Raw genomic sequence first — 17,265 nt, 5'->3', positions numbered from 1 at the left:
GTAAAACTTGATACGATACCAGAAACTTCTTCCATCCAAACCTTGATTAGACATGCAGAAAAGAATACGTACGAGACAGAAGAAATCATCCCAACTTCTATTAACATTTTCATAATCAATGTTAATCATTCATTTCAGAAATATACAAGAGTGATGCAGATGTATAGATATCTTCCCACCCACCCAACTGATAAACAATTTAATCTCACAGTCTGCTTTTGGCGATATATGATATAAACTATTGACTTGGCAGTGGCAGTGGCAGTGGCAGAGTGTGTATATACCCATTTCCATAACGTATACCTCATCCTCAAGAGTCGAGACTACCGCAAAATTGTTCAGGCAGATTGTCCACAGTTGCCAATTGCATGCTTTCAGAAGGCTTCCAGTGCCGCTTACGTTGGTTAATAAACCAATTGTTAATTTGCTTGGGATCTAGTCCCGTTGTCTCTGCCAGCGCAATTTTATCAGCTTCCTGGATGGTTGACAAAGAAACACATCATTAATCAAATACTGTTGCATTCTAGCTCTACGGACCAATATCTTTGATGCTTCAGGTTCACTGCCTATAGAAATAAATTATCATGACACTATCCTACTTTAAAATCCAATACAATGATAAATCATGACCACTAAGCACTTACTTAGGTCAGAAGTTGTAAAAATTGGACACATCAAAATAGTTGCAAATACATGTCTGCGTGGACTAAAAACATTAATAGATGGTTTCCGTCACTGCATTCACTTGCTGGTGGAAAAAGAAAATGTACCGTAGGATATGGCCATTTATAGTGAACATTCCACCACTCGTGCAGTACTTTCCTTCCTTCTTTAGGTAGTTTTCCTTTCTTCTTCTTCTTTGAAAACTCCAACTTCAAGGTTCCAATGTGGCTGCCAAATCTACTTAAGAGCATATCTTTAAGACTTTTGTCTTCTAAACTCATTTGAGCACCTTGTAATTCCCTCTCTCCCCAATTAAGCTCATCATCCGATGACATAGCATCCTCATCTGCCCAAATCCATGCACAACACAAAGGGGAATTTTTAGCCAGACATACATCAAACGGATGAATTGGTAAAAGACAGCCAAAATTTTGTCCAGTGATGCAACCAACAAAAAGACTGATACAGTAAAAAAGCATAGTAATTAGTATGTAAACTACATCCCATGGATCTACACAGAAGTAAAAAGACATAGTCTAGGCAGAATCACCATGTGATTTAGGATAGGGGTTTTATTTATAGCAGCAACCTCAACACAAAGATTCAAGAAGATTAAGATATTCGATGGCCATTTCAAAAGACCAAGTAGCCACTAGAAATGTAGATAGAGTACTCAAGTGGCCCATCTGGCCCAAAAGGAACATATCCACTAATCTGGATTATATCCATACTGGACCAATCAAGCATTTCACATCCATTGATTTTCCATTATTACTTGTGAAACCATCCAGATTTCCGCTGAACCAAAGCCATGTCCTCTTCAAGCATCTCTTTCTTCGAAGTGTACCAAGGACAGGATTTTAAAATGGCATAGCATATGACAAAGAAAACACTTCTTGGACTTATTCTTTGTCTTAGACTATTCTTTGTCTTAGACCTCAATCTTGTTACATTTATTTACCCTTATAACCACTTTTCTCCACTCTCCGTATAGCAATCAAGGCATCATGATCGCTCTTTCTCATCTCTGTTGCGAACTCCAAATCTTTCAATCTCAGGGCACTCATAATATCTAGGTATGCCTCTCTCCCATACTTAACATGATCCTTTACTTCACAAAAAGATTTAGATACAGTGTATAGAATGATTACCACCTCATTTTCATCTTACAATTTTCTTCGCCATTTGCAAGGGTACCAGTATGATTTTGTGAAATTCAATCAAAATTCTCTTCTAAGTTTCTTCTGCTAGATCCATCTCAAAACAAAACAATCTGTCCATGATTCAATAATCAAACCTAAGTTTGAACTAATTCAATCGGGAAATCTGTCTCTTTAAGACACATCTTGTTGGTTAATGATCCTGAAAGCTGGAAACCCAAGTTTGTCCAATGGTTTCATTCATTGTTTTCACACCATTCACTTGCATTAACACGTTATCTGAAACTGCAGAATGATCGAGCGGTATGTTGTCTCTATAATATCTGCCTTCTGATCTTCAGTAAACGTAGTAGGCCAAGTCTGCAGATCATCTGGCGTTCTCGAAAACCTCTTCTCCAAAAAAAGCGCTCATATTTTATTTCAGGCGAGAAGTCGCCTTTTCTGTTGAAACTCTCTACTTCAGATTTCACACAAATTGAATTGTACTTGAAGTACATTACCAACATTCTGACTTTTGAACCAAATCTTCAAAACAAATCCATCTTCAATGTAACAAATATTCACAATCTAACACCACTATTAAAGCTTCTACAGCAGTCACAAATAACAACCAAGAATACGCTAACAAATGCAATGAAGACTGGAAAGGGAGATGCAAGACGAGTATGAACCCCCAAGGCTTAAGAATGGTTTGACAGAAAAACTGGTGGGCATCCACTATAGGTATCTTGGTTCTATTTTACTATTTAGTTGACCATTTACAGGTCATGAATTGCCATTTATTATGAGAAGCGATCTAACATGGGTGTGCATCCACGATGAACTTTCTCACTCCACTAGTATCATTCTTCACCAATATTACTGTCATTCTCTCCAACAAACCAATCACTATCAACGCCAACAGGTGAGAGAGAGGATAGATAACACCATTACAAAGAGATGCAAGGATGGTGTTGCTGGTTTCATTCTAGTATCTGTATATGATTTCTTCATTGATTTTCTTCCTCAAGGCTATTTAAATTATAGTATAATAGTCAAGTGAGTTTCAGTTAAAAAGAGTTGGGGGAAAAAGTCATTATTTATCTAGTAAAGGGGATTAAGTGACTTTATGAAGTTAGGAGGACTTTTTTTTTTCTTTTTTTTTTTTTTGACAAAACAAGTGGAGTAATCCCACCTGAAAGGAAACAGGCTAACACAGAAATAAGGATAAAGAAAACAGCGAAAGAAAAAATATCTCCATGGATATGACAATCTACTGGACCTGAAATGCTGGCCCTTTGAGAGGTTTTCAAGCTTTAGCAAACTGTACAAAAATTACCTTCTGATTTCCCCGGATTCGTTTGCCATTTCCATAAACTGATATAGTTGACTACTATAAGCTCCAGATGGCAACAAGTAACTGTCTAAAATCTTACCACATTTCTAAGTTTGAAAGATAGGAATAAAATTCTTAACCACATTCCCTAAATTTACTTTAGCCTCCAATAGATGAACTTACATTATTTTTACCACACAAGCATATATTTATAAATATTAAAAACAACTAAACTTTTCATAAACATGCTTATATAACAAAAGATTAAGAGATGTTACATTTAAATTCATGCATGTTTATATGGTTAACATATAAATGATATAAGAGATTATGAAACAAATAATTATACACGAGTGAATTTAATGTAATTCTCAATCGTGGGTACAACATATATAGAACATAACTAATCAAACACTATTTTTGCATTCTCAAAAGTAACATGCCTACATTTCGAACATTTCTTGAAATACAGATCATGCAAAAGAAAAAAAAGGAAAGAAAAAAAAAACAACCAAATATTTCATTATAGTAAGCCATAGAAGATAATATGCAATCTACGCATAAAACTTTTAGTGTATGGACTAAATTAGAACCTACTTGGAGGCTCGGCCAAATTTCTGACACTGCATTTATGATTGAAAAGTCCAAAGGACATGGGCTTATTCATTACTAATTTAAAAACAATTGTAGCTCTTCAAATTTTACCTATATTTTCATTTTTTGTCCTTGAACTTTTAAATTTAAGATTCTAATGTCTTGCGTGTTAAGCTTTGTATTTGATCCCTGGTATTAGAATCTTAATTCCTAAGTTAATAAAGAATATACTGTGATACACATTTATTATCCATATATCATACCTAAATCATCACTTCTACGGTAAAAACTACACGCATGTAGCACTAAAATTTCTTTTCACTCAAGGTTGTTTTATTTGATTGCTTAGATTTACAGACCTCTATTTGAAATCAATACATAGAAGGTACTTGAAAATGGTCGAGTATTCTATAATTGTTCGCTTTCTTGGTTTGTAGGAAAGGAGTGGACTTTGCTTTCAGATACCATTATTCTCTTCATGGTCTGGTAAACTCCTGAAATGAGGGCACAAGATGCCTAGCAGCCATGAACATTTCTAAATGAAAGCATTTGATGTTCCCTAAAATACATGTTTTTCCTTCATTCTACTAGACATAACCTTTGCACTTGTCCGTGTTAAAGGGTAGTCCGGAACAAAATTTTAGTATTGAATTAATTTCTATTATTATGTAAGACAAATAATTAGTTAGAACACAAGCAACAACACTTCTCTTTGCATCTTTGGTAGTCTCTTTTGGAAGTAATAGGATCAGTACGCATTATTTTTGTGGAAACAAAATAGAACTGGCTGCGGATACTTACAACATCGTTTATACCAATCTGTATCAAGTAGAAAACAGAGAACTAATTCAAGAAAGAACTATTCTCCTCACGGGCAGTTAAATACATGATAATAATGACAGCTTAACTAACTGACCATAGGTTAACCAACCAACCATACAGGTGATCCAATAGCTCAACAGTGTAGCCGTGTTCCTAATAATTTGATCGGTTCTATCATATAATACCAAACAACGAGACCAAATAAATTGAAAGTTGACCATTTGACGGGTTGCAGCTAAAAAGCGAGCAAAGTAACTAAGTATCACGAAACTAAAGCAAAACCTTCCAACCAAATTAGATTTTAAGAATCAAGTTGCCTCGTTTGTCAGGGAGAGTGGAAAATGCAGACTCACGGTCCAAGTGGACAAGACGGTGTGGTAACCAAAACTTGTCTTGAACAGGACCGGCCAGAGGGAAGACTAAGAGACCCACCCCAGATTAAAAGTTCCAGTACGGACGTGATCTAAATAAACTACGGGCACGGGAGCAAAACCAACTAATTAAAGCCTCGATGAAATCTGTTAGCATTTCAAGGGGAGATCATCCAAACCACATCATTCGATCTAAACCCGAGTCCATTAGTACTCTTGTTAGATAGGTAATTTTGTAGCACAATAAATTCAAAAGTTTCATCAGACATTTGTGGTGTGCTGATTTATTTTTCCACAAAATAAGAAAAATGACGGAATGGGGCGTGCATCTAAGTTTTTGCCCATAAATAATTACACCGTATCCTTGGACGGAACTCCAGTGGTCAAAACGACGAGACCAAACACACGGATTTGGTCGTAAAGGGGCCACACGGGGAAAAAAATGGAAAAAGAAAGCTATTTTCTTGATTTCATTAAAAGAAATAGATCCGAACGTGGGAATCTGGTGTGGGACACCCTAAAGCCGAATCCCAGCTTACAGATATAAAGCAAAGCAGGCAGGTCACACGTGTAAGATACATTATGAAGCTCAAAGACCCACAACAGACTATTTGTCAACAGAAAGTGCCAAAGCACTAACCAACAGGAAGAGACAGAGTGCGTGGGTGAGAGAGGGAGAGACCTTAAAGCTGCTTCCCAGCGTAAACCACGGGAGTCCATGTGAGAGCGATAAAACCTTCAAAACCTTCTCGACCCGAGACTTTCCCGACGCCCAACCCCACTACCCCACCCTCACCCATAGGCCACAGCACAGACGGCCGGAATATACATATTTCCATTTTCCTGTTTTATTTTATTCATCTTCTTTCATTTCTAATGAATCCATTGATTTTCATAACTTTTACTGTACGTAATTATGTTTTAAAGGCATTATGGGGTAACCTTAAACATCTTTTCTCCATCTAACTCACCATCTTTATCTTATAACTATTGGTTTAGACATAGTTTTGTTCCATATCTTATATAATTTTTAAGTACGTGGTTCATAATCATAACCAATCTCTATAAAGCACTAATCAACCTCGACATAGCTTTACTAATCAACTTAGACATAGCTTAACTAGTTAAGTCATTGAACTTTTGATTTTTATGGAAGAAGTAAGATATCTTGACCAAACTATATTCACATTGGCATGACACTAATTACCTTTCTTAAAAGTGACTTCAACCTCTCATCCTACACTTGTTCGAGTATTAATCGAAAAAAATATATATATATATATATATTTTTTTTTCTATTCAAATATTTCCATTTTTTTATGAATATATCTAACATTAATTATAACTTTCAACTCTTTTTATTTTATATATAATCTTTTCATGTTTTTTTATATATATTCCTTTGATAAATAGGACGATCGAGACGGGCAACCTTCCTTCCTTCTCCGGCCCCTGGACATGATATTAATTTAAAATTTAATACGTTTTATGATTTTTTATATGACAATGTCTTTACATGTCATGTAAATTGTTTACTACAATCTAAGTACATAATTAAAATTAGATATCAAACTAGTAGTTTATAATAGGTAAAAGACTCAAATAAACAAATAAAAGTAATGAAGATTAAATGTTCAAAGTGGCTTCACACATAAAAAATGTTCAAATTAGTGAAAAGAGGGGGCCATATAATGAAAAATTCACCTAAACTATAGAACATTAGCTGTGAAATTTTTGGACTCACAAATTCCTAAGGTAGGCAAGAGGATCTGGAGGGTCCGAACCTCCGTATATTATGAGGTGAAGGGAAGGGGCACACCGGAAACCTAGCAATAGCAAGAGTAATCTCCACAAACATATTGGATAAAAAAAACATCAATGCTCGTGATGTGATGACTATAGAAGCTTTATGTTCAAATGCATACATTTATATAATATTACGGAACTATTGAGCGAAAGAATCTACAGTTTTTTCACTCTTCTTATCCTGGTGAGAGATGAGTCATAAAAAAACTAAATCGCATAGTATATATTGTGTGACAGTCTGTTCGCAGAAAATAATATCTGAATACAATGTCAAAAATAATAAATAGAGGAGAGAACTTTAAGCATTTTGTTTTAAAGAAGAGCACCGGAGTCAAAGCAACCTTAACAACGTGGTAAGATAATGTGAATCAAGGAACACTAGAAATGTGCATACATGTACAGGTCGTAAACTAAGGATAAAGTAGAGCTAAGAGAAGAAAAAACGAAAAATTAATTCACATGTTGCTAGGCATTCAATTTCCAAATCAGGTAAAACTTCGCTATATAAGATGGTTAGAAACTTCTATTGTTCTATAGTTCTTTTAGTTCAGCAAGAGAGGAGGATTCAAAACCTCCGACTTTTAGAGGTAAGTAATACCTACAATTCTATACTCTATTAAGCTTCTATAGCTATATCTTTTGACATAAAACCAGGCTAACATTTTGGGATAAGAATAACTTCAAGTGTATGAACGCTAAACTTATCCAATTAGGTAAGTTATTTGGAAAACCTCAATTATCATCACATAAAACCTAACTCCCATAAATTTCACAAATAACGCGTTCCAACCCCCAATTGCTGGTTATTTCGCCAAGTGCTTGGCATGATAGGAAGAAAATAAAATAGTGGTAATTATTTAGTCAATGATAAAAATACCAACAAATGATGTCCAATCATACGAAAATATCTCAATTTTAACACATCACTCACCACGTAGCTAGTAATCTAAACAACGCAACTCCGAGTGCATGCCAAAACTAGATTTCTGCTGCAATCACATGACCTACCAGTGTTTCTCTCCTAAAGTTCAAATCGAGTTTAATAAAGATGATCATGTGAAACAAGAAGAAAAATTGTGAGTTAGACTTAGAGCACGCCCCATTGAAACACTGAAGGGACAATCTAGAATGAAGAAAACTTTTAAAGATGACGAGAACATACCTAAAAAGGTAAATTGTACTTCTCAATAAATTATTAGTTTCCAACTACGACCAATGAGATTGCTATTCCATTATCCAGTCCCTTTGGCAAAGCTACATCTTTAATCAAAGATGATGTGAACATCTAAAGCTGCTATCTTCAGTCATTTGCACTTGCACATCTCGCAAATGGCGGAAAAGGTGTGTGTGGGTGGGTGGAGGTGGGGATAGGAAAACAGCCTTCCCTTCCTCGTGTACAAGTTCTTGATGAAGCTCAAGAAAACTTTGATCCGTCCATTTAACAGTCTCAAGTTATGAATTTACTAATCTCACATATAATATTAAGTATAGACTATATAAACCTAGTAATTGGAAACTCATTTTTCTCAAACTATATACTTATTTTCCAAATCATAAACCTACAAATCAAATACATACTAATTTTTACTAATCACACACAACAAATAAAATGATTCCTCCGAAAAAAAAGGAAAAGAAAATCTCTCTCTAAATCAGGAAAGTATTCCTAACATGCATATACTTTGTTTGAATTCTATATTTATCAACTGCCATATAAATAACTATATATATCATGTCGTAGGTTCTAGACAATGACAAACTCAAGTTTTACGAAAAAAAAAAACAAATCAACTTATAATCTAGAGTCCAGGATTCCTACGGCTACGAAGTGACTCTTAGTCAATGGGAGATGGAAATTAGCATTGGAACCATCCAACAGTAGGTACGCAGCTACTTAGGCGATGTTACAGACTTGCAGGCATCGTCTTGGACTCTTGGGAATCGCTCTATAGCTCTTTTCTTTTTCTTCTTTAAACTAGGATGTGTAGATTAACAAGGGTTCAAATGGCAGACCCAAGAGCCTCTTTAACTGAACAATAAGCAATAGTACTAAATATTTTAGAATATGGATCATTTAACTTATGACAAAAATATGGTCTATATTTAAAAATCAAAATTTTGAAGAATTTGTATTCATATCTTACAATCCATTATTATTATTTTTTTTTTTGACAATAGGTCTGCAGCATGCGGCTATACTACATGCATCTACAATTACTTTTAGAGACAACCAATAAAAATAATATTAAACAATTCATTTTCAAAAGTATTCTATATATTAAAATAAAAAATTTTATCTTTTGGCTTTTTAACAAATTTACTCATATTTCATAGGAAGTGTAATAAATAAAGTATTCTAAAACTTGGATCATTTCTTTACTAAAAATTCGTCAAAAAATTATTTATCCAAAATCGGGAGCAATTCATTTATTTAAATAAGGACTTTTGCTCAAACAAAAACACAAAGAAGGAAGGACTTGCCCAAAATTGTCTTTTTTAGAAAGACTAAGTTATGGTAAATTTAGAATTATTTTGAAATAAATATTTATATTCAAAAACAGCCATTTTTATCTCAAAGTTATATAACATATAACCAAAGTGATAATAAATAAGTCTAGCCAGCTATTTGTTAAATTAAAATACAATACTAACTATGTCTAGAAGCTTCTTGAGGTATCTACACAAAATAATTTTCTTTAGATTTATTTTGAAGATTTAAATAAATATCTAAAGAAAATGATCTAGAAATATCTTAACCTTTCCTTAGGGTCCAAGGGATTCTAAATAATTCCTTTAGATAATGATAGATTTTATTTAAAAGTATATAGAATATGTAAGGCTTAAGTAGAAAGATCTTTTTGCTTGGGCTCCAAGACCCTTCTATAAATGAGAGAAATGTCCTACGTGAATCAAGAGAATCAAATGAGTAAAGTGAAGTGAGCGAAGAAAGTGAGCAACGTGAGTGAAGAAAGTCCACATTGTTAAAAAAGTTTTCTAGTGGTAGCACAATAGATACAGCTCATCCTATAATTAAATAAAATTAAGCTTATCCCAACCATAGCTAAATTATCATTGAGAGGATTCAGAGTCGAATGTATATAAAAGCATGTATCCATAACAACTACTCTAATAAGTATAAGGTCAGAGAACCGTATGATACAGCCGTATGAACGTCTCAAGCATGGGAATATGGTTCAAGGCATAAAATAACCGTAAAGGGGGAAAACCGAAGCGATATATAGTATATTATATTATATACGTGATATATTTTTCTATTGCAGATCTAGTTTAACCCTGTAGCAACAATAGTGGGTAATTAAGGGGTTCGGAAGACAAAAAGACCAGGCTATAAAGCAAATTCCAACAACAATCTACATCACCTGCCTGCCACACTGGTGCTACGTGTGACTAATTCAACCAAACAAGTTGTATAGGTCTGTGCACATATCGTAAATTACCAAGTAAAAAACGTTCCAAATTTATGTGAAAGAGCATCACATGGGCAGTAAAACTGTGAATGGGCAGAGTCTTGTTAGGGAAGACTTTAATCCCTTTTTCTGTTTTGTTTGAGATCCGCTTTTATGTCCCAAAAAAAAAAAAAAAGTTTCTGTGAATGGGCTAAAAGCCTAAATCAAACAAAAAGAAAACAAGCCACAAGTCTGTTCAGTAGGTTTCTTCCAAACGCAACGCACACCGTATTTAATCATTGTTACCAACCACCGACCATAAGTCCATACCATTACCACCAGGATCTGAATACTGAATGCGAATACCCGCGAGACAAAATCAGAATTTCTAGTACGGAAAGCGTGTTTACTTTTTACCCCTACAGTCGAATAGGATAAGAAAGAAAAAAGAGGGGAAATGACTAAAAACAAAGAAACTATTTAACCGTGGATGAGAAATCAGTCAATCCCCGGCCAGCCCAGATAACAACATTAAACTTAAAAGGAAAAGGTTCAGGTAACTATAGGCAAGCTTCAGACTCGGGCTCCAGTCGCTGTTCTTTTAAAGTTCCCAAGCTTAAATAATGATGTCCATTGTACAAAAAAGAAAAGACTGAGCAAGCAATAATCACCGGCAAAAACCGCGAGAATCGTGGGCAATCAAAGGCGTGGGTCTCTCTGTACTAGGGTTCGCTGTTTGTTCATGTTTTGTTACCCTCAAGAAACCAGTGTTATTGTTAAGAGTATTTTTGGGGGGTTCTCATTCTCCACTGTCCAAACGTCGATGATTTGCAGAATTGCATTGCGAAAATCAAAAGGAATGCTAGTATAGTAAGTTGGATTAGGAAAACTAAGTGGTGTGGTGGTTGCTTTGCTTAAGCGACAGCATCCTACCCGTTTAGTTGCAAGGTTTTTTAAGTACTGTTTGGGATTCAGATGAAGCAAAATAATAAACGCAGAAAATATGGGAACACCGAATAGGAATTAGTTAAAATAGACAAGTAATCATAGAAAGAAAAGAAAAGAAAGGGGCGAGAGACTGACTGGAAGGGCTTCTGGCGGAGGCACCAGCACAGAGGCTGCTAAGTTGCAGTTCGATGTTGTTCAAGAAGGACGACGCTTCATAAAAAGGCGTTGAAAGATCTGATTTATACTTTACCAGCATCTCACAGTATGTTTCCTATCGATCCGGAGAGAGAGATAAAAAGCTCAGTCAGACTAGAATTATATATATATATATATAGATGATCAATTAGTTAAACATATAATCACGAAGTTTGCGTGTGGGCGAGCGAGGGGGGACCATTACCATGAACTCGTCGAGCTCGGGATCGGCTCCGAAGCACGTGGAAATAGCGTGTTGCTTGTTTTCTCGCCGGATTTCCTCCAACAAGCCAGCTATCTCCGGAGGAGCTCCTACCTGAACCAAAAGAAAATAGAATTCGTTGAATACCGGCTTACTTTCTCAGTATCACCATAAGCCAGATTTACGCTCGCACCAGAAAACCAGTGAAATTCAGAACTACTGCTGATTCTTTCTAGGTTTTATTGAATAAAAAACTAGAGCAATACAAATTGTCAGACGACGCTATTCTATTCTTTTTTTTTTTTTCCGTTTTCCTTTCTTCTTCGGGAAACAAGTCTCGATTCGTGGAAAACCAAAAGGTCGAAGCCTGTAAAATACCGGAAATCGCGAAACAGTTTGGCGTCTACAGACTAGGCTACAAACAATCGACTATTTCACACAGAGCCTGAATTTTAAAATCTAGAACCGGACGTATTCGACTCGGACTAAATCAATTCGAGAGAAACTTTGTGGAAGGGAAAGGACGGGTTCCATCACCTTCTGGCAGTCAATATAAGCGTGAAGCAGACGAGGATAGGTAGGATGAGAGACAATTTTGGCCTTGGCCTTGATGACGCTAAGAACATCTGGTTGGAGCGGAAAAGCTGGAGTGATGGAAGGTGCCTCAGCTTCGGATACGGCGGAGGCAGCCGACGGCAATTCATGGGATCCGAAGATGGGAATCCGATCGCGGAAGCTTGTGGATGAAAGGAAGCTGTGATAGTCGAGGAGATTGTCCGGCGATAAGAACGACTTGGCCGAGTAATCCGCAGTGGAGCGGATGGCGAACATGTCGATATTCTCCTCCATTTCAAGGAAGGATGGAAGAAGAAAAGAAGGCACGGGAATTGGTGAGATGGCGAGACGAAGCATATGGTATGGCAATTTATATTATAAGGACTTCAATTTTATTTGAAATAGTATATCGTGTATTCTGGTTAAGTACCGGAGAAGCAGCTGTTTGTTACGGCCTACGGGCGTGGGAGGAAAAAGATGAGGCAGGGAAATTCCTCCTTTATTTACGGCCACGTCCCATATTTATTTTAATATTAATTACTTATCCAGTCATCGTCCTTCCTCCTTTCGCCCTTCCCACTGCAACATTTCAGCAACCGCCATGCTGTCGTTCCCTGCCATTTACTGCCCTCCCAGTTTCTCATATTCTTTCTTCTTTTTATGAATAATCAATAATATTATTTCAAAAAAAATTTATTATTATTATAATTATAATTATTTCTGCTTCTACTTTCTAAATTTCTAATCATGTTTTTTTCAGTTACAGCCTTACAGGATATATTTTGGAATTTGGTATAATATCTCTGCTACTGCTCTCAACACTAAAGACTGATAGGATGAAAACTTGAGATGTTATTTTCACATAAATATCGATAAAACGTGGATGTCAATAAATATTTATAAAAAAGTAAATTCATATAAAATATTTACATTAAAGAAGAATGCTCTCTCAAAACCTCTTGAATCATTTATTGACCGCTAGGTCATTTATTGAATAACATGAAGGTGGTCACTTTGGAAATATTATGTTTATATTTGTAATATTTTGTTGACATTTTTCATATTTTGTCAATTTTTTTTCTTTTGGGTTAAAACTATAGGAATGTCAGATTACTCCATCGAAGTAATGGACACATGAAAATATCGATAGAAATGTCCACATGTAGACAGATATTTAATATCCTAAGAATAATTTGTAGGCTACTTCAAAATATTACCTACAATTTAAATATGAGGTAAGAATTCAAATCTATAATAGAAAGGATACTCATTGAGTCAAATAGCAAATTATAAAATTTTAATATATATATATATAGATATAGATATAGATAGATAGTCAAATTATAAAATTTTAATATATAGATAGAACTATAGTTATTGTGAATATACAATATTATTCATTTCCTGCTTTTAATTTATTCCCATCTTCTTACCCACTAAATATAGAAAAGGAAAAGTTGAAAATTTTAGTCTAAATGAAAATTTTCTTTTCTTTCTTCTGTGACAAATAATTTATCTTTCATAAACATGAAAAATATATGGGGAAAAGAGAATAATACTTTTAAGCTCTAACTTTTTTTTTTTTTTTTGTTGGGTGAGAACCAAATCCTTTTAACGTTTACCTCCATAAATTTATGTCAATTTGGTAACGTTCATTTTTGGTTTTTCAATTTTAACAAATAAAAAGAATTTTATGATCTCAAGACCATATAAACAATATTTTTTTATTTATTTATGTATTTTGGAACCAATTGAAAACAAAAATCATAAACAATAAATTGTCTGTCAATGTTTCTGTTTCTTGTTTTGGTTCCTCATTTTCAATATAGGAAAATACCATATAAACAAATTTATGTGTTTTGTTTTGTTTTCAAAATTTATATACACTTTTGAGAATATTTTTAAAAAATGAGAAACTAAAAACATAAATAACTGTCAAATACTAAGATTTCTTAATAAAATTGGAAATGATAAAACAAGAAAACTGAAAAGTTACCAAACTGAATTCGAACTCGCAACTTTATGGTTGGAGGTATATGCCAATTACCGCTAAGCTATACTCGCTTTGGCTGATAGATTTTGAAGTTAATAAGCAGAAGGTATCAGTATTAATTGAATCCTCTTTGATATTTTGATATATATTTTCCTCACAAGTCCAACTGTACGTGATTTTGATGATCTACCTAATATGTTCCTCCATTTATACTTTTTTATTTTTTTTTTTGCAAATTATGATATATTATTAATACTTCAATTAAGGTATAATGAATATTATTGATGTTGTAGTATTTATTATTGGATGCACTGAAAAAAAAATAATGAGTTCGTTCTTTGAATTTGTTATTTTAAACTACTTGTAATGTATCCCAACTATTTTTTCCTTTAATAAAAGGATGGATAGTTTTCCTTGTTTTTTTTTATACAAGCGCATAAAAATAAATTTGAGAATCATAGCGTCTTGTTTTTTCTTTAATATCCGTGAGTGTCTAAATGTTTGATCGACAAGGAAACAATAAGAAATTAATTCTGACTTTACTATATTTGATTGACAAAGAAACACATAAGAAACTAATTCTTAGATAATTTTTTTTTTTTTTTTGACAAAGTCCTGGATAAATGGTTCATCATGTGAAACCATTCCTTTTAAATTCTTTTGATTTACCTTGGCCCTTTTGGATCAATAAATTTGATTAGATTTTAAAGAAGGTATTATAAAGTAGTTGCAAAGTACTCCATTGTTTTTTAATATATATCTATTAACTCATTTATTATATCTATAACATCAGCTTCTACAATTACTGAACTAGGGGATCAAGCCATCGATTTTTTAAATGGCAAAAAATGTCTTATCTACTTGACCTAGGCTCGTAATTAAAAATAAATAAACATAGGTTAAATTATTTATTTATTTCTTATTGGGTTGAGTTTATATTTTCAAATTATCTACGTATACTTTTAAATGTTGTATTATATATTGTTTTTATTTGTTAATTAAAGTCTACCAAAAATCTTAAAACATGGGTTATATAATTTAACGTAACAAGTTGCATATATATAGACATGACATAAATTCCTATTCAAAATTGATAATCGTAGTATTGTATTCGTTTATTCCCTTTTTATTTTTTGATGGACAAATAAAGTTCTAAGACGGACATAAAAATCAAGTATTATTTATTAGTTTTGAACTCAACTAAGATTAAGATTGAATAGGTTTAATTTGGAAATAAAATTGCATAGGTTGAATTTAATGTTGATCAGGAAAAATGGGGCCCGGTGCCATTGACTAAAGTCAAAGCCCACGATATCTGTCTCCCCCTAAATCTGCGGGTGCACTGCTAATGATAAATCGGCCCCTAATCTTATCTAATCACCATGCTAATTCATTTTATTACTTTTAGCATCAACTATCCTGTATTTTTCCAAGTCATTAATTACTTATAACTTATCTTCAAAAAAAAATTTATAATTTAATAAATATTTGATTCCAACATTTCAAAAAAGAATAGACAACCTAATTTTTACCATTCATGAACTAAGGGTTAAATAAATCTAAATTTTTATAAGTATTATTTTATATTTTTTTCATGCTATATATGTCTTATTTTTAATGTTTGGGTATTTTTCATAATTAAGACCATATATATGTTCTATCTCTAAGTATTTATTCAAATGATTTCTTATATGGTGTCTCACATTTTAATATTTTTTTTAATTATACAAATATTGATATGATTTGAGAATAGACTTATATCACATAATACTTAATGAAACGTGATGGAAAGTGTAGACAAGTTAAGGGTGGAGAGCGAGGTTTAGAAAGTTGCCCAAAGAAGAGGGTACATGGAAGGTGCACTGCAAGAATGAAGAAACATCCCCACAGCCCCATCCATTCTTGCACTTGCAGGGCTAACTTACTTACAAACACAAACACTTGAAATTAAATTGATACATATAATATATAGTTTTTTGTTTCTTTCCTTGGCTTGCTCACTCTAATAATTGGGTTTAAAACTATTATCCAAACTTAGTAATTAAATTGTTATTTTTAATTCCCGCCCCTATTAGGATATTGAATTAGATAACCTTCCATCAATTATATTTTAAAATTCATAGCTAGAGATAGAACCAAAAATTAAAGAATTTATGCCACGTAGAGTTAATTGAAGTTTTTAAAAGATAAAAGTAAGTATATTAAGACAAAAAGATGTATCGTTAAATTGTTTAACCTATCATATTTTAGACTCAATTTTCATTTCGTTATTTATAAAATTCATTTCTTCCCGTTTTAGAAAAATATTATTTTAATAATAAATCAATTTTCTGTCAACAAATTTCAATAGATATTTTGATAGAAGGATTTAATTAATTTTTTAATATATTAAGAGTAAAATTGAAAAATTAGTGGCTAAATTAAAAATTGATTCCGAAGCTATGTCTTTCTCACGTTGCCATGCACAGGGTCTCAGTCCTCTTCAAGAATGGAAGGCTGGAAGCTTAGTTTGTTCAACAAGGACATTCTCTGTTCTTCTCATACATTAACAAATAAATAAATAAATAAATTTCTTTTTCTTTTATTTGCTGTGGATGATCTCCACAAAGAGTAGTCGTGCATCTTTTTATGCAAAAAGCTGCGACCTTAGAAAATGGTGGTTTTAAAATACCAATTTTCTTGAAGGGATATATAGTTTTAAAATTAAAATAATTCTACAAAAGTATGTGGTAAGAATGCCACCGTGAAAAGAAAATTACATGGTTACTTATTTCATTATCATCCATGAATACTGGAGGTATACTTTATGGTTTTAAAACACCAATTTTGTTTGTGTACTCCATAATCCTCTTTGAAGACGTATTTAAAATATTAGATAAATTTTAAAAACTTAGAAAACCTAGTTTGTTTTTTTTTAAATAAATAAATACGTACATAATTATTGATTATTAAAGAGGGTTTTATATACATTAGGAGTAGGATATGAACAGAAATGTAGAAAATGAGTGAAAAGCAATAATCTTTCGTTGTTGAGGAGCCTAAGTATTTTCCATTTTTTACTCTCCCTACCACTTGGTACTTGAATTTAAAGGTATAACACAAATTTGATTATTTTTTATTGTCTTTATCATTTATCGTTTTTTCTCAATCTTCTAATAAAGTACTAACATTCAACAATAGTTTAATTGTGGGAAAGACGTTTCATAATCGAGAAAAAAGCATGACTAATTCAAT

General features: G+C 33.2%; 1 protein-coding gene and 1 long non-coding RNA gene across 3 annotated transcripts; one reads left to right on the top strand and one right to left on the bottom strand.

Moving 5' to 3' along the window:
- Positions 1-78: 78 nt before the first annotated feature.
- LOC111004569 (homeobox protein knotted-1-like 6) lies at positions 79-12,508 on the bottom strand. Of its 2 annotated transcripts, none has more exons than XM_022275613.2 (5): positions 12,021-12,499; positions 11,487-11,597; positions 11,222-11,357; positions 771-1,009; positions 79-475 (listed from the first exon to the last, which is right to left on the bottom strand). In XM_022275613.2, the coding sequence occupies exons 1-5, from the start codon at positions 12,393-12,395 to the stop codon at positions 311-313; spliced, it is 1,026 nt and encodes a 341-aa protein (XP_022131305.1). In that variant the 5' UTR covers positions 12,396-12,499; the 3' UTR covers positions 79-310. The 2 variants fall into 2 exon arrangements, with proteins under 2 accessions (XP_022131305.1, XP_087983216.1); XM_088127090.1 differs by having other exon boundaries at positions 337-475; positions 645-1,009; positions 12,021-12,508.
- On the top strand, positions 1,016-4,449 carry LOC148209345 (uncharacterized). The gene is made up of 2 exons (XR_015792625.1): positions 1,016-2,546; positions 4,170-4,449. It is a non-coding gene; the product is annotated as an uncharacterized LOC148209345 (long non-coding RNA).
- Positions 12,509-17,265: the final 4,757 nt, after the last annotated feature.

Source organism: Momordica charantia, assembly GCF_013281855.1.
Source record: "Momordica charantia cultivar OHB3-1 chromosome 8 unlocalized genomic scaffold, Mcharantia_2.0 BLBB01000008.1, whole genome shotgun sequence".
Lineage (NCBI taxonomy): Eukaryota > Viridiplantae > Streptophyta > Magnoliopsida > Cucurbitales > Cucurbitaceae > Momordica > Momordica charantia.
This window is presented reverse-complemented; position numbering and strand designations above follow the sequence as displayed.